The sequence below is a fragment of the Dipteris shenzhenensis genome, chromosome 10, assembly GCF_047967505.1.
Source record: "Dipteris shenzhenensis isolate YYH24624 ecotype China chromosome 10, Dip_SZ_1.0, whole genome shotgun sequence".
NCBI lineage: Eukaryota > Viridiplantae > Streptophyta > Polypodiopsida > Gleicheniales > Dipteridaceae > Dipteris > Dipteris shenzhenensis.
Window position 1 is genome coordinate 25,816,613 of NC_141605.1, and position 18,683 is coordinate 25,835,295.

Here is an 18,683-nt window from a genome sequence, read left to right on the forward strand (position 1 = left end):
GATGCCCTTCGTGGTGCGATGAGAGGGCGAACCACTGATTCGATAGGAGCCCTAGTTACAGATTTGGATCACCTACATTTGGTTAGAAACTCTATTGTTCAATATCATTTCTAGATTCAGTATAAGCCCATCGTCATCTTTAACAACTCTCTCTGTGCTCTCAATTGCCTCTATTTTTAGGTTTCCCTCATTCTTTATGAGCCCTCTATTTCTCTTGCGCCACTTTTCTCTCATCACCAAGCCTTTTTGCTAGCTATCTTCCTTCTCTACTACCATCTACATTGTCTTTGTTGTCATGGAGGGAGCAGGGCACTCAACTCGATAGAAGCGAAAACGGAGGTCTCATGTATCGCACCCACATCCGATTGAAGAGTTCTCTAGCTTTGTGGCATCCTAGAAGCCAAACATATTTTGAAGTTCATATAGCTCTGTCATGGAAGGAGATATACGATGAGGAGCGGGCTGAGGAGATCCTTGACTAGTTGAAGAGGGTGTTCCAACTAAAGCAGCATGCCACTTTTACAAAATTGGCAGACGCCAAGTGGTAAGATGCTTACTTTGAAGATAGAAGCTACTCATCTTCACATGGGAATCTAATCAATAAGGCTGTTGATGAGAGCTTGAAGACCACTTGCAAGTTCTTGTCAGAGTTCGTTGGATTAAAGAAGAGTGTAGGATATGTACCAATGCAATATGTGGCTCGCATAATTACCGTAGTTGATGACCAAGTGACGGTCGACTTGTTCTCAATATTTGAAAAAGTGTTTTGAGATTCAATTGCAAGCAGTGAATAGGGGCCAAACCCACTATAAACTCATCCCACATCTTTGTATGTTGCACCATCGGTTGGTAACGAGATGACCGACTTGGCCAAGTACATTGCCTCCCTCAAGTAGGGACATTGGGCCATCAAGAGCATAACAGGAGACCCGGCAACCAAGAGGAACACAATTAGGATGAAAAAGAGGCACGTGATTAAGGACACGCCACGGAGAGGAGAAGGAGCAGGAGGTACCAAAGTAGTAGATCGGGGAGCAAGAGCAAGAAGAGCAGTTCATTGAGAAAAGACCCGATGTCGGAGGGGAAGACTTAGTGAGGATGAGTTTGAAAAGTGTTAAAAGTAGCTAGCCCACAATTCCCAACGATGGTTTCACTTCATCATGGGTTAACATGAACTCTCATCTTGCTCTACTGACACTAAGCATACCGACTAGGTTTCCTAAATCTCCTATCCTAATAACTTGTCAACTCGGAATTCACTTAACCCTTCCCCAACATGATCACCAAATGTTGACAATCCGGTTCCCTCACTCGACCAACTCAGAAATGCTCCATTCACAACCCGGTGTTGTGCTCAGTAAAGATGCTCACTCTTGCAATCCTAAGTGGATGTGTTCAGGCACAGAACATGTGCCAACATATAAAGCACTCAGAGGTCGAGGTTAGCTATTAGAGAAGAGCCATGTGATGACAACATATATTAAACACTTAGACCGTGGAGTATCCACAATAGAATTGAACAGAATTGGAGATCCATTGATCCTTCACTTCTATTGAATAAAACTCTTTTGATACAACCAAGCTGCCTCAGCTTGCAATGAACACTTCCTATCTTAGAAAACTCAGGTCAAAGGAGAGAACTTGGCACACTACTCTCTTATTCTCTTCTCTTCCTGTTACAATCATTTCACTACCTAAGGGGCCGTGTTCCAAAAGATCATACGCTCGGTGCACCAAGCTCCACTTACTGATTGGCTATGTGGTCGTAATCAACTGCACCACTACTACAAAATGAGTGCTTGGCCAAGTCCACTGCCTCTAATAGAGGTCAACGCCTATTAGCGTAACCTGAGAGAGAGAGAGAGAGAGAGAGAGAGAGGATGGGGTATATGAGGAGGGAATGAAGTTGATGCAAAAGACTATAGATTGTGGAGAAATTTATCTTTTTAGCCCATATATGCATTTGTTAATTATCTAAATTCGTTTTTTGTAGTGTTTGAGCTCTCTACATTTGGATGATTGGTAAGCAAGAATGCTACGCTCCCTTAGACTTCAAAGATAGTAATAAAATAGGAGTGAGACTCCTCAAGTCAGACGTAAGGAGCTTTAAAACTCGACTCTTATTTGTGGATAGTGAGACTTGGAGCCACTTATTAGCCCTGCAAGGGTCTTGAGGGATGACTTGGTTAGTGAGTTGCTAATTACAGCCATAATTTTGACGTTAGTTCATTTGGTCAATTTGACCTTGCAAATTCTGGTTAGTATAAGGCTTAAATGTGGGTTAGTAGAAGTTTAAGGGCCTCTAATGTGTTTAGGGTTTAAGGTTTTTGTTTGCTTGTGGAGGTCCTAAATGCTTTTGTCTTTTAACCTAAAGCTTTTGTCTTTGTTAGGTATTTCTGATATTGAAAGATGGAGGCCCTCTTTGTCTCTTATATGACACCACATTTATATTACTCTTGCCAAAATAGGCACTTTCCTACTTTTATTTAATGGCCCATCCACCACACACACACACACACACACACACACACATGTACACATACACCTTTTTACCTCTTTTGTCTCCCATAACTCGTGAAAGGAAACTATAGGTGTAAATTGGAAGGAAAGAAAAAGAGAAAAAGCAAGTAAAGGCGAAGGAATATCGGGAAAGGTAGATGAGTGAAAGAGAGGAGAGAAAAGAAGTGAAAAGGTGTATGTGTGTGGTGGATGGGCCATTAAATAAAAGTGGGGACGTGCCTATTTGTGGTGTCATACAAGAGACAAAGAGAGCCTCCATCTTCTAACAAAAGACAAAAGCTTTAGGAATAAAAGATAAAAACATTTAGGACCTCCACAAGCAAACAAAAACCTTAAAACCTAAACACATTAGAAGCCCTTAAACTTCTACTAACGGACATTTAAGCCTCATACTAACCATAATTTGCAAGGTCAAATTGATCAGATGAACTAACTTTAAAACTATGGTCCTGATTAGCAACTCAATAACCACTCATCCCTTAGGACCCTTGCAGGGCCAAAAATGAAGTGAACCGCTGGCACGCACTTATCATCAAATAAATATTGTTCACTGACTTTCTACTTATAACTAGAATACTGAGGCCGATTATGGTGGACGTTCTCTCAGTGTGTCTCTCTGATGGCATCCTCTCACGATGACGGTTCAGCTTTGAGTAGCAAACTTGCCTTTGAGCCTCCAGTGTTCGTGAGACCTCTGCAACAAAATGTTGAGTCCGCCTCGCATACGCTATACTTGACCAATTTAGATCAAATGTTCAATTCTTACACTGCGGTAGCTCTGTTTTACGCTCCCCACCCTACCAAAAGCTCAGTGAACGTAGTTGAAGTTACAAGATCTGCTATGGAGGATTTGCTGGCTTATTATCCATGGGTGGCCGGTAGGCTAAGGGTGAACCAAAAGTCTCAACGACTAGAAGTGGAGTGCAACGGAGAGGGTGTGCAATTTGTGGCTGCGACGGCGAAGCTGACAGTTGGAGACCTCGGAGACGTTACGATACCGAGTCCTGCTTCAGATCCTTTGTTTGCACGTCTGGAGGATCCCAATATAGATCTAGAGCACCGCCCTCTTGTTGCCCTGCAGGTATTGTGTTCCTGAGTCGTCTGTTCTCAGTGACATTCTGTGCTATACGTATTACGGTACGGTTATGCACCTAGATTGTGAGTTTTGCATTGAATGCGAGTCGGGACTGCTTGGATTTGAGCTACTTGGACGTTGCACTTTAGCTATTTGGGAAATTGGGACGTTTGGTGAGGAGAGACTAGTGCTTATGCAAGAAGGAAAGGTGCAAGAGAGATGTTGAGTGGGATCCTTTCAACTTTGTCTGGTTGTAGTTACGCTCCTCTCTTTTGGCCTTTGCCTCTTCTTACAATTGCGCTCCCTTCCTTCTCTTTGCTTGCGGTTGCACTCCTCTCTCTCTCTCTCTCGCTCGCTCGCTCGCTCTCGCTCCTTTGCCTCTTCTTACAATTGTGCTGCCCTCCTTCTCTTTGCTTGCGGTTGCACTCCTCTCTCTCTCTCTCTGCCCCCCCCCGTCCCCTTTTTTCCAGTTGCGTGCTCTCTTTCTCTCTGATTCTAGGTGAAAATAGCAAGGTCACGTTTTTTCTTTCCGAAATTGTCAATACCTTTGTTTATTCGACAAAAATATGGACGTGTACATGGCACCTTTGATAGAGGAGTTACAGTGTTTTGGTACCTTGAGATTGATGTGGTCCCTACAGTTTTAGTAGTATAATGACGATATCCTTATTGCAGCTACACTGTAAAGATATCTTAGTGCTGGACATGTGCGCTCTGAGATGAAATGAGATGAGGTTCAAGGAGTGAGAATCTGCTTGTTTCCGTGTTGAAGGCAAGTTTCAAGAACGTTGTTCTGTGCAGGTTACGCGTTTCCAGTGCGGCGGGTTCGTTGTTTCGATGATGTCCAACCACGTTCTGTTCGACGCTTGTGGTGCTGCTATATTCCTTCAAAACCTGTCCTCCGTTGGCCGGCGGGATGGCATGCGTATACCTCCGGATAGTGATGATAGAAGGCAACGGATGGTGGCACGAAATCCACCCTCGCCCACATTCGATCATCCTTACATCGTCAAGAAAGGTGACGGCTCGTGGTACCCCGAGAAAAAATATGGTATACCAGTTAAATACACCTTCTCCAACGACAACCTAGAGAAGTTCCGTCTTCAAGTGCAAACGAGTAACAAGGCTGGGATATCCTACTCACGCTTCACATGCCTGTCGGCGCATCTGTGGGTGGCAAAGGCCAAGAGCATGGGTGAGTTGGAGGCATCTAGCGAGCTACCGATGCGAATACCTGTAAATGTGAGGGACAAGGGAGGGGAAAGGGGGGTTTCGGGGAGCTACATGGGGAATGCGGTATGCATGGCAGTAGCGAAAGCGAAGGTGAAGGATTTGAGAGAGGAGGGGGGGGTAGGGTATGCGGCAAGGAGGGTGAAAGAGGCGATTGAGGAGGTGAGTGCAGAGTACGTACAGTCGGAGATAGATTTGATAGAGGAGATGGGAGGGGCAGCTCATCTCGATGGGACGATGCTATCGATGCCAAAGGTGGCGGGCGTGGGCTTCTATGATACAGACTGGGGATGGGGGAAGCCAGTGTATGTTGGGCGCCCCTGCAAGCAGTTACGAAATTGCATGATAGTTTTAGATGACAACGCTGACCGCCAGGCCTTCAACGTGCTTGTGGTGTTTGAATCTCCCCAAGAGCGTGCTACATTCGAGGATGCCATTGCCCCTTGACCAAGTAGAATGCTTGGCCACCTCCTAAGTATATGGGCCACTATGGGCCAGCTGCTCACTATATGGAGTATTGTAAGTAGCTAATAATAGGTCACGCTGTTCTAATGGCTTTGAATGTGCCACATGGCTTCGTAGGATTTTAGAGTTTCATAAAGCGCTCTACTCCTAGCCAAGTAAAAAGTCATATTGATTTATCCTCTTAAATAAATTAATCACTCTCTTATATTTCAGTAAAAAGTCCTATTGATTTATCCTCCTAAATGAATTAATCACTCTCTCATATTTCACATCTTCTCCCACTTTCAATTAGTTTTGGTGCATGACTAATTTTAGTTTCACATCTCCTTCCATCTCGTGCTCCTTCCAGAGACTGTTCTCACGTGGGGCATTTGACAAGACAAGCAAAGGCGAGGTGCATCCTACGGATGGTACACTTGTTTTTTTGGGGGGGCGCCAAGAAGAACGTTAGGCTTAATATGTATTAGTACCAATCCCCCCCGTACGAGACTAATTAATTGATTTTTCATTTTTTCATCTCTTAGGGGACCTATTGAAACAAGGCACGAATCTTCCTTGGGAAGTCTACCTAATTAATTGATTTTTTTTTTTTCATCTCTTAGGGGACCTATTGAAACAAGGCACGAATCTTCCTGGGGAAGTCTACTGTCTTGTTCAGGTGGATATACTATCTTGGAATTTTTTAACAAATGTTCTGATGATTTTGCACATTTGCTTTTAGGCTTTACATAACCACTTGTAGGCCAAGCTGAGTCAGCTGTATTTTCCTCTTCTTTCCCTTTATATTTTTTCCTTTTATTAATATAAAATCTTCCCTTCTTATCGCCCATGGCAAAAAAAGTTTTTTAATTATGCACAGCTCATATCCTAGTGTGTACTTGCATAATTGTGTACTTGCATAGTGGGTGAGGTGCATGCCCATGCATGCATTTATCTGTGTATGTCTGTATTATGTATGTGAGTGTATGTGTGCACATGCGTGCTCAGAGAGAGAGAGAGAGAGAGAGAGGGAGGGAGGAAGTGCCATAGGGTGAGTGGACATATAAGAGGGAGAAGGAGCAACACGTTTGACCCATTCAATCTTTTAATAAGATGAATTTATTACAATCAAGAATACAAAGTATCTAATGGGAAATGGATCCATCTAATACACTATACTTTTGAGCTCTTCAAAATTGGCTAAAATTATTATATGAATAACACTATAAGATATCATGCCATATTGTGTTCAAAGTAATACTTGAATTTGTTCCAAGTGTAGAAGCGTCAATATTTCTATGAGAATGCAATATATGCATGGAGAACCAGTGAAAAATAAATATGCAAAAAATTATTGTTGTATATTCGTTAACCACCGACTCAGAACACATTGAAATTTAGCATTAGTATATCCATTGAGCTGGAATGTAAAAAAATTTTGGTGCCCACCATAGTTAACATAAAAGAGATGACCTCTGTACAAGACTATATTAGGAAAAGTGGGAAAGTTTCATGAAATTGGATCTCTCCAAATTGGTTAAGGTCCAAACCCGGAGGTCTTAGCATCTTCAATGTCCATTTCAGCATCTTCTACGTGTCCAACTTGGTTAAGGTCCAAACCCAGAGGTCTCAGTATCTTCTATGTCCATTTCATCATCATCCAAGCTATCTTTGGATTGGCCCTTTCACTAAAAGTCATGATTAAGTTTCTCATTATGTATAGGTGCCCATGACATTAACAAAATGGGTATTTGTATTAGTCAAGGGAGTAGGATGCCCAATTAACCTAACCTTTATGAAAGGTCCCTAATTAAATGCAGAATTAACCTAAGCATTGTGAAAGGGTGATTTTGGAGAAATGGGGAAGGTTCATGATTCATGGAGAAATCCAGAAGCCTTGAGTGAGTATATGAGGGGAGAGAAAGTTTGAATGTACATACTATAGCTCAGGAGAAACTGCAAAGTGGTGAAACAAATTGATTTTGTAGCTTTGACGTCTGCTTCCATATGTTTTGGTTCGCAAACCTTTGGCAAGAGCTAAGCGCACTACTGAAATTATATGGGGGACTTGCAGTAGTCTGATGATTGCCTCTTGCAAATGAGACTTTTATTTGTATTCTTACAACTCGATACAAGCTTATTTATTTTAAAAAATTGAACACAATTTAATATAATAAAACTCCATCTTTTGGTATGCTATTTTTCATTTATATAATTATAAATATATAAATGTGTGTGTGTGTATGTGTGGTTGTAGATGGCACCACCAAGCTACATCCTACACTCAACTAATGAGAGATATATATATATATAGAAAGAGAGATAGCTAGATAGATAAAGAGAGATAGAGATAGAGATAGAGATAGATAGATAGATATATAGATAGATAGATAGATAGATAGATACTTATGGATGCACGTACATACATACATACATACATACATGTGATGTTGATCAAGGGGAAAAGCATTCGCATAAAAATCCCGTCCCCCCCCCAAAACACACACACTCTCTCTCTCTATGTGTGTGTGTGTGTGTGTGTCTGTGTGTATACATATATATGTATATGTATATATATACATATACATATATATATATATGTATATATACATACATACATAGATACATACATGTGATCTGATCAAGGGGCAAAGCATTCGCACAAAAATCCCGTCCCCCCCCCAAAACACACACACTCTCTCTTACATATACATATATATGTATACACACACACACACACACACACACACATATATAGAGAGAGAGTGTGTGTGTGTTTTGGGGGGGGATGGGATTTTTGTGTGAATGCTTTGCCCCTTGATCAACATCACATGGCTGCTCATCTAGCTTTATCATTGGGTACATTGAGCATAGATCCAAATTACCAAGCCATTCCTAGGGTGGAGTGGTATTGAAACTTGAAATATTATTTCATGAAAATTTCAAGATCCCATCCTACTGGCTGGGCCTGTAACCTAGCGTAGGGGTCATGATACTGGTATAATAAGTATGATTTTTTCGGCATCCATTTTGCCAGAGAAGAGAGAGGTACATGCAAAGGATATTCTAAGAGTTCTTTGTAGGTGTAAGAAGACATTGGAAGAAACGTAGAATGCCATCATCCCACTAGGTTAGCAATTGCGCTGAGGTACAAGCTGAGTAGGCTAATTACATGCAGAACTTTCCAAGAGGAGAAGCAGCACGAGATAGATGTGGGGACCAAAACTTGTTAGCAAGATGAAATAATCCATTGAAGGGCTGGAGAAATTATAAACCCTAGTGGACCCCCCGGGCACCTACTATCTCTGCGGATCTTATTTTTCTCATAGTAGCTAGTACTTTCTGGGGGAAAGGAGAAAGCGGTCAGAAACTTGTAGATACCACCATACCATGGATTCCCAATTTCTATGGCTGCTACAAGGTTTACATCGAGGCACTCCTTTAAATCAATCAAAGCATTTTTCAAGTTGGAACAACCCCCTTTTACAATTTTGAAAGAAAAATTATATTCTTGTAGAACTCCCAATCACTTGGCCAACCGGCCCATGGGATTTGGTGATTGAAGAACCTGCTTTGCAAGACCATTGCTAGAGATTATAATGAAGGACTTTCCAACCACATAATGCTTAAATTTCTCAATGTAGAACACCAAAGACAAGGCATGCTTGTCAGCCTTAGAGTAGCGTCGTTCAGTTTCAAGCAATTGTCGAGAAGCCAATTTAACGGGGTACATGAACCGATCCTCCCCTTGCTAGAGAAGAATACCCACCAAAGTGTGCTCACCAAACCCAGGATTGATATAGAAAGTCTTTGACCAATCAGGATTGTGTAGAATGGGTTCTGAAGCTAGACCACTCTTCATTTGTACAAACCCTTGATCACAATCCTCATCTCAAGAGAAATCAACCCCATCTTTTAATAGAATAGTCACAGGTCGTGTCAAAGCAGCATATTGATCAATGAAGCATCGATAGTATCCTACTGGATCGACAAATGAACGTACCTGACGTTTGGTTGTTGGTGGGGAGAGCTTGAGAATAGCTTCTACCTACTTAGGGTCAATGATGCCCTCGAATGAGACAATATGTCCAGTAACCTCTCTTGAGTGTCTCCAATGGTGCATTTATCAGGGTTGAGACTACAATTCGCATCATTGACCCTTTGTAAGGCCATCCTAACCTTCATGACATGCTTCTTACATGTCGAGAGTGTACAAAAATCATCTAAAAATTCCTCCAATAAAACCCCCAATAAGGAGCAAACACCGTCTGCATAAATCTTTGAAAGGTAGCAGGAGCATTGGTGAGGCCAAATAGCATCACCTTGAATGCAAATGTCCCCCAAGGTGTGGCAAATGTGGTTTTGAACACATCCTCTTGGCAATTCTGATTTGATAAATCCCAAAGCAACTATTGTAGAAAGTATACATCTCATGACCACTTATGTTCTCAAGAATGAGATCCTGAAAAGGCAGAGGATGATGGTCCCTCTTGGTGGCCACATTGAGTTTCTTATAGTCGATGCAGACCTGCCACTTGTTTTTTTTTTTTGGGGTGACTACCACTAGTGAAACCCATTAGGTATTGTGAACTGGAACAATAAAGCTAGCTTCTACAAGCTTTTGCAACTCTGAGTGCAAAACATCGATCTGTATGAGTCCTAATCTCTGATACTTTTGAGCCACTGGCTTAGCATCGGGCTTCAGCTCTATCTTGTGTTCTATGGCAATCTCATAGTAGTTGCCAAGAGATCAGGGAAACATTTGAACATTTCTAGAAACTCATCTTTCTCACTCAGAGTGAGGTTTGGAGAAAGCATAGATTCGAGTTGTTGAGGACTGATTAATGTTACCTTTGCCATGGGTGGCGGTGTTGGAGACACCCCCATCATGTAGACTTCTTCCTCTGAGGACTCCTCCCCTCCATTTGAATCCTCCATTGACTCAAACACTGAGGATGAAAGAGTATCACTGTCTTGCTCCTCTTCTTCTTCTAGTTCAGTGGCACTTGGTTGCACCAGGATCTTCTCCTTTGAAGCACTCTTCCAATAACTAATTGCATCACTCTTTCTCAACCACGGTCTCCCAAGTATGGTTGGGTAACTCTTGCCTGTATCTTGAATGTCCACTACATAGAAATTGATGGTGGTGGTCAACCCATTGATAGTGATGGGCAAATCCTCAATGACTCCCATGGTGGTGAGTCATCGACCATTTGCTACTTTGATTTGAGTGAAAGAATGTCGTGTGCATTTCAAATTCAACTTCTTCATGACACTGGACACCATGATATTACATGTTGCTCCCCCATCAAAACACACACTTTTGATGTGGCAATTATCTATGATGACATCTACTGTATGCGGGTGCCGATCAACATCTTTAGAGATAGAAGAAATCTCTCGTACCTTCCCCTTTTTCATGTTCATTCATGTTGAGAGACCTTGCTGTTGCAGCTCACGTCTCACCTTAGGGCTTAAGGCTATCAGTTGAGGAAGCGTGATGCTCAGATACCGACGGGAAAGGTCCTGAACGACTAAATAGTCTTCTTGCCCTGAGTCGATAGGGAAATCTGAGGGCGACCACTTACTCCTGCGAGATATTTTAGTCTTCACCATTGGTGGGTCTCTCATCTCAACCTCTAGGTGCTCTAAGAAGGACACCTTCTTCTTTCGGTGGCCCAATCCATGGTTTGGAGAGTGGTCTAAGGTTGTATGACTTCTCTTCCCGAGGTCAAGGACTTTGACATCAGAATCCTTGGTGCTTGATTCACCTGGGAGATTCGCCCTTGTAACATTAGGACATTTGGTGCAATAACGTCCCTTCTGGTGGCACTCGTAGCACACAACATTGGCACATTCTCTTGGAGGATGGTTGGCTTGATTTCTGATGCCCACCATTTCAAGCCAAAGATCATTTAGGGCCTTGGCAAGGTCATTGACACCGGGTTCTTTAGTAGGAGGGGCCGGGGCAGTAGGAAGGAGGGGGGGCTCCTGGGTGAGCATCTAAGGGAGGACCATACATTCCAGGTGGAGGCGGTGGCTCGGGCGGTGGATACATCCCTGGCAGGAAATGGGGGTATGCCCCTGAGTCGAACACCCCTGATGGTTGTTGCAAGAATTGAGGGGTTTGCGGAGGGATAACTATCTTCTTTGAAGCAGGGTCGGACTGAACTTTCTCAAACCATTGAGCAATCTCTTGTGCTCGCACCATGGTCTCTAGATTCTCCCATTTAAGCTTGAGGCGGAATTCATCACTTGCTCCTGCTACAAGGTAGCCCAACACATGTTGAGTCATTCCAGCTCATAATCCAACGTTGTCCTCCTACATGGCAATCAAACGGTCCAAGAGCACGGCCACTTGATCCATGTATCGATGTGCCATCTCACCTTCTGATTGCTTCAAGTTTGCCACTTGCAGGTACACATTCTCCAGCTCCTCTTCCGTGCTGAAATACTCGATCATAGCCATTGTCAACCTCGTCCAACTTTGGCGAACGTCCTCAGGCTCCTTCTCATACCACACTTGAGCCAAACCCTCTAGAAATGTGGGAAGAACCAACAACCATCTATCTTCAGTAAGAAAATTGAGAGAAACACAATGGCACTTGAAGGCCACAAGATACTCGTTCAGATTTTCTTCAATCTGACCATAGAACACAGGAATGTCAGCCATGCTTGGAAAAGAGGAGGGGGTTGAAGAATATGGTGGAGGAGGTAAGAAATTACAAGATTATCTTGACAATAGAGAGCAGAATTTTAAAATGGAAGTGTGGGGATGAGACTTCTAGAAAGAAAATGTAAGCCAAAAATTGAGTATTGGGAGGAGCGGTGCAATATTCCGTACGAGAAGAGTTGATGGCAAAGAATAGTTTGTAAAAAAAATTCACAGCAGCTTACATCATTGCAAAAGAGTGGGGGTATGGCATCACATTAAGTTGTTCATCAAGGCAAGGAGGAAAGCCATTACCATGCTAAGAAGATGCAGGGCTTGCACATCACCTTCAAAATCCTCAAGCTCTTGTAGTCTCCATCATGACAATTCTTGTAGCAGGGTGAGGTTTGGCATTTCTACTCCTTTAAAGAGGAGTCTCCTTTTGATTCACAAGACGCTCGTGCTAGTGAGTCGGTGATGCTATTCAGAGTTCTTGGAATATAATTGACTTGAATCTCTTCAAAGTCTTGACAAAGTTGAGAGGTATGTTGATGGTGACCTGTCAAGGCGTCACTTCTCACTTTCCACTCACTGCTCACTTGTCGGGCATACCAGTTGTGAGTCGCCTCGTACCTCAAGCTGAGTGATTTGATGTTCTTTGGATTTTTGTAAGCCAAAAATGAGAGCGGAATATTTGGCCTGATTGCAAGTGTCTGCTGCCACGGGGCTAGCATATAAAAACTTTTCTCCATCGGGTGAAGTCAAGATCACTCCTACCCCTGCTGCTTTTGTCGAAGGTCTATAAGAATGTACCATCAAAGTGTAAGACCCAAGCCAATGTCATATGATCACCAAGACATGTACATCCCAAGACTCCCGATAATCTAGGATTGGGAGGATGTGGATGAGGGGAAGCCAAAACCTCAGTAAGGGGTTCTGGCCCGCCGAGAACAAGCTCACAATTTTTTGCTAAAAATTCACTTTGTGTTCAAACAGGATTACCACATAAAGTTCATGTGAAGATAGTGGGAGAGAGGGAAGGACTCTCACTTGCGGCTTTCTCACATACACAATGGGGGAATACACACAAAGGTGGAGGCTGAAAACAGTTTTCCTCTTCTTAGTTGTGAAAGCCAAAAGAATTCTAGTACAAAGAAATAGGAGAACCCTATATGTGGGTCTCAAACCAAACTCAACTAACTAAGGTGGCATACTAACTGAGCCACGAACTAGAGTACATAAGGATAGCTATCATCCAGCTATTATTCATGGGCGGTGTACCAACCACATCTGCAGCTAACAAGTCGGTGACATAAATGCACAATGGTCACCCTAGCATATCATGAGTGGAGCTCGATATCTCAACACTCCCCCTCGAGCTCAATCCCAATTCCTGCACATCAAGTAGGTCTTTGAACTTGCACAGCTTCTCTACGCCTAATGCCTTCGTGAATATGTCAGCTACCTGATCCTCTGTGCTGACATAAACTAGATCAATAAGACCTAGTAAAACCTTCTCCTGCACATAGTGATTGTGGGGGTTAAAGGTCATTGTGCCTTAACCCCGGTTATGTACAATACTCAAACACATATATAAATGAATGAAAAAGAAGATTAGGGTGGTTCTGCACCCACCAAAACTTGTGTGGCTCTCTATCTCTCTCTCTCTCCTTCTTCCGTTCTTGCTTCCGTTGAGAGCACTCTCAACTGGTATCAGAGCTCGGGTGATCTAGCTGAGCGTGCGTGAATGCTTGAAGCTCAGCAGCTCTGTGGGAGGAAGGAGAAGCTTTGTGGGAAGCTTTGTGGGTGACTTTACTTGCATTCGAGTGTGCAGAGACCTTGGAGGAACCTTTGGAAAAGTCACTTTATCTTTTTGAAGTGGTTTTGAGAGCCTGTTAAGTGGTTTCAAAGAAAAAGTCGTTTTTTGAGCTTTTCCCTGTTCCGTTCGATGACAGAGACTCCGTATTGACTTGTAGAGGCAACCATTGCTTGCTTTTGGTATCCACATTACTTCAGGAGCTTGGAAACACCTTCATTCTTGAATCTGGGATCATTCTATTGGATTTTTGACTCACTGTGTCAGTTTCTGCGTTTTTTGCCCGGGTGTTGGAACTCAAGTTTGGAGCAACCATTTGCAGATCTGTCAGTTCCGGTGGACTCAAGAGGTCCTAAAACTTCTATGTTGCTCATCATTCACACTCCGGTGGAGTTTACAAACAGCTCTGTTTCCAAAAACGTTTTTCGGTCTGTGTGTTGGACCCAGTGATTGAGACCACGGTTTCCAAAACTGTCTGTCCCATTGCATTTCAGACGCCCAAAAACCCCTACTTGTCAGTTCTTGCACGATTCGATGGAGGATTTTCAGAGTTATAGATCTCTGTGTATTCGATTTCGTCTCTCTGTTATGCATTCTAAGGTTTTGAAACCTTAGATTTATGCCACATGGCAGTGGATAAGTGTTGACTCCCATTTCTCACTCATCGGTTGGGATTTTGGAGTTCTGGCAGAAGAGAGATATTTGCAGATTTTCTTGCTAAGTCCGATTATGCAATGGCGCCCATGTTTTGAGGCATCTCAGGTTCTATTTTCAGTAGCGCTCATTATCGTGGGACTATGATTTCTTGAGCATACCTTATGTAGATCACTCTAGTTGCAGTTTGAGTAGTGTGCGCTCATTCGTGGTATGCATTGGGTTGCAGTGGATGATTTATAGGCCATTTGGATGCATTGCGGTCCTTATTAGATGCGTTGATAGGCCCAAATTGCCTTGTGGGATGCTATTTTTTATGGACGCTTTGCACATGGATGCTATTTTATGCTGAGGGACAGCTTTGACACATTGCAGGTGATGCACTAATAGTGCTATGCTCTCTTGGATGAGATATTATTGATGCATATGCCAGTGGACAGTGTTTATGCTTGAGTCATTTGGCACTTATTGGCATTTTCTTTTGGGTCAGATTTACTCATATGGATGCATAGTATATGCACATGAGTCAGATGCATCTTTTGATGCTTTGAGCTTTGAGTTTTGGTGATATTTCACTCTACTGTGGCATACACATTTGGGTGCACCTGGTATTTGGTGTGATTCTCTCTTGTATGCACTAGCATTTGGGATTTTGTTTTATTTGCATTATGGCATCCTCTTCCATGTCTGAAAAGGAGTTTTTCAGCATTAAAAAGTTTGATGGGACAAACTTTTCTTTATGGAAAGAACAAATAAGGGATGTGCTTATTCAAAAGAAGCAGATTAAACCCTTGGCAGGAATTGAAGCTAAGCCTGCAAATATGTCTGAGGATGATTGGAATGAGTTGGATGCATTAGCAAAGTCTACTATTAGACATCATCTTGCAGAGTCAGTTTATTTCACAGTAGTAAATGAGCAGACTACGGAAGATTTGTGGAAGAAACTGTGTGCCACTTATGAGAAGGAAACTCCCTCTAATAAAGTTTACCTCATGAAGAGGTTGTTTGAGCTGCAGATGAAGGAAGGGGTCTCCATTGCTTCTCACTTGAATGAATTCAATATTATTTTCAGCCAGCTTCAGGCTCAGAAAATGAATTTTGATGCGGAGACTAAGGCAATATTTCTCTTATGTTCATTGCCATCCTCATGGGATACCTTCCGTACAGCTGTCAGTAACTCTGCACCTGGTGGAGTACTGAAATTTGATGATGTTGTGGGTAGCTTGTTGGCCGAGGAGATTAGACGGAAGTCTATGGATGGCAACAAGCAGGATGCAGCCTTAAATGTGCAAAGGGGTAGATCACAGTTCAGGGGGAAGTCCCAAGAAAGAGGGAAGTCTCATAGCAAATCCAGGGCACGAAACATTGAGTGTTACCACTATGGCAAGAAGGGCCATATGAAAAAGGATTGCTACAAGAAGCTGAAAAGAGAGCAAAAGGATAAGAAAAAGAATGCAAATTGGGGTGCAAATCAAAAGAAAGAGAGTCCAAGGGACGACAAAGGAAAAGTGAAGATCGAGGAGATCAATGTAGTCACACATGATAGTGACAATGATGTTCTCTTCATGTCTAGTTTATCTACAGAGTTGCTTACCACTTCAGATGATGCATATTCCTAGGATCGGATTTTGGATTCTGGTGCTTCATTCCATGTTACTCCCCATAGGGAATGGTTCTCCACTTATGACAGTGGAAAGACAGGTTGTGTGCATCTTGGAAATGACTATGCATGTGACATAGCGGGAGTAGGTGACATAAAGTTTTCTTTTGCAAATGGGTTTGCATTTGTTTTGAAACAAGTGAGACATGTGCCTAAGCTGACCAAGAGTCTTATTTCAATGGGTCAGCTAGATGATGCTGGTTTCCACACCACTTTTGGCTTTCAGAGTTGGAAAATTCAGAAGGGCTCTATGCTTTTGGCCAAGGGTGCCAAGTGTGGGACTTTGTATCCCTTACATGTATCAGGGGTATTTGATCATGTTGTTGCAATAACCGAGCAGCCAAGCACTTCTTTGTGGCATTGTAGGTTGGGGCACATGAGCCAGAATGGAATGAAACTCTTATGCCGTTTGGGTTATGTACCGCATTTGAGTTTCTCTGATTTTGAATTTTGTGAGCACTGTCTCTATGGGAAGCAGACTAAATCAGCCCATAAAAGAAGGGGAAAGAAAGAGTTTGAAAAGCTTGATTTGGTGCATTCATATGTATGCGGTCCCATGCCTACACGGTCATTAGGCGGGGCTGAATACTATGTGACATTCATTGATGATGCAACTAGGAAAGTGTGGGCTTATGCTATAGCTCGGAAGAGTGATGTGTTCCAGGTATTTCAGAAATGGCTGGCCTTGGTTGAGAATCAGTTAGGTAGAATGCTTAAATGCCTACGGACTGACAATGGTGGAGAGTATCTCTCTCATGACTTTCAGCATTTCTATGATACACGTGGGATTAAGAGGGAGCTCACATCCCCTCGTACTCCACAGCAAAATCCAGTTGCAGAAAAGACGAACCGTACCATTCAAGAAAGGTTGCAATGCATGCTTTCCAATGCAAGTCTTTCTGGTGGTTTTTGGGCTGAGGCAATGAAGACTGCAGTGCATGTGATCATTAGATCACCTAGTAAGAGTTTGGATGGTGGTATTCCTGAAGAGGCATGGAGTGGCAAGAAGCCCTCTTACTCTCATTTGCGTATATTTGGGTGTGAGGCATATGCACATGTGCCAAAAGAGCTTCAAAAGAAGCTAGATCCTAAGTCTAGGAAATGCATCTTTTTGGGTTATGGTAAAAGTGGAGAGATGGGCTATCGTCTCTGGGATCCAGAAGCAAAGAAGATCATACGCAGCCATGATGTGGTCTTCAATGAGAAGAAGATGCATAAGGCACCCATGAGGGATGTGGAAATGAGGAGAATCACTTTCCAGGATGTGAATCCACCTACATATGTTGATAGACAGCAAGCTGTCCATGCACCAAATGTACAAGAAATGGTACCACCAAGTACTCCCACAGGTATACAATCAAGGGTAAATGATGGATCATCTATTGGTGGAAATGATGAGCCAAATGTGGCTGATATGCAGGTGGGACAGTAAGCTGAAATGCCATTGAGAAGATCATCTAGAGTGTCTAGACCGCCTGATAGGTTTGTTCCAGGGGTAGACTATGTGATGCTTACTGATTGCGGGGAGCCTTCTTGCTATGGAGAGGCTATGATGCGTGAGGATCAACGCAAGTGGGAGTATGCTATGCAATCAGAGATGAGTTCACTTATGAAGAATAAGACTTGGGACTTGGTTTCTTTGCCACATGGAAAGAAAGCATTGCCATGTAAATGGGTCTACAAAATGAAGGTCACAGGTGATGATGTGCCTAGGTACAAGGCCCGTTTGGTTGCTAAAGGGTTCAAGCAAGAGAAGGGTGTGGACTTAGATGAGATATTCTCTCCGGTTGTGAAGATAACCACACTTAGATGTATGCTTGGACTAGTGGCAGTAGAGGATATGGAGCTTATGCAAATGGATGTCAAGACAGCTTTCTTGCATGGGGATTTGCATGAGGAAATTTACATGGTGCAGCTGGAAGGCTTTGAAGAAAAGGGCAAAGAGCATTTAGTTTGCAAGCTGAAGAAGAGTCTCTATGGTCTTAAGCAAGCGCCTAGAGAATGGTATCAGAAGTTTGATGCTTTCATTCGGTCCCAGGGTTTTAGAAGGAGTGAAATTGATCACTGCCTCTACACGAAAAGGGCTAAGGATAATAGCCTGATAATCCTGGCTCTATATGTGGATGATATGCTATTGGCTAGCAAGAATACTTATGAGCTAGATGCATTAAAGGACAAGTTGCATGAGGCCTTTGATATGAAGGATTTGGGATTTGCAGGTCATATTCTTGGTATGCGCATCACACGTGATCGGAGTAGGAAACTCCTTTGGCTTTCACAAAAAGAGTATGTTACAAAAGTATTGCAGCGTTTCAATATGGAGGGGGGGAAGGCAGTGAGTACTCCATTGCCTCCATATGTGAAACTGAGTCATACAGATAGTCCCAAATCAGATGAGGAGAGGGCCATGATGGCCAAGGTTCCTTATGCATCAGCAGTTGGGAGTCTTATGTATGCTATGATAGCTACTAGACCAGACATTGCATTTGTAGTGGGAGTTGTTAGTCGGTATATGGCTAATCCAGGAAAAAGGCATTGGGAGGCAGTTAAGTGCATCATGAGGTACATGAAGGGTACCAAGGAGATGTGCATTTGCTTTGGTAAAGGAGACATGCGTGTACTTGGGTACACA

General features: G+C 42.9%; 1 protein-coding gene across 1 annotated transcript; it reads left to right on the forward strand.

Moving 5' to 3' along the window:
* Positions 1 to 3,136: 3,136 nt before the first annotated feature.
* On the forward strand, positions 3,137 to 5,272 carry LOC147897609 (acyltransferase GLAUCE-like). The gene is made up of 2 exons (XM_087380063.1): positions 3,137 to 3,601; positions 4,397 to 5,272. Exons 1-2 carry the CDS (start codon positions 3,140 to 3,142, stop codon positions 5,270 to 5,272), a joined length of 1,338 nt encoding a protein of 445 aa, XP_087236189.1. The 5' UTR covers positions 3,137 to 3,139.
* Positions 5,273 to 18,683: the final 13,411 nt, after the last annotated feature.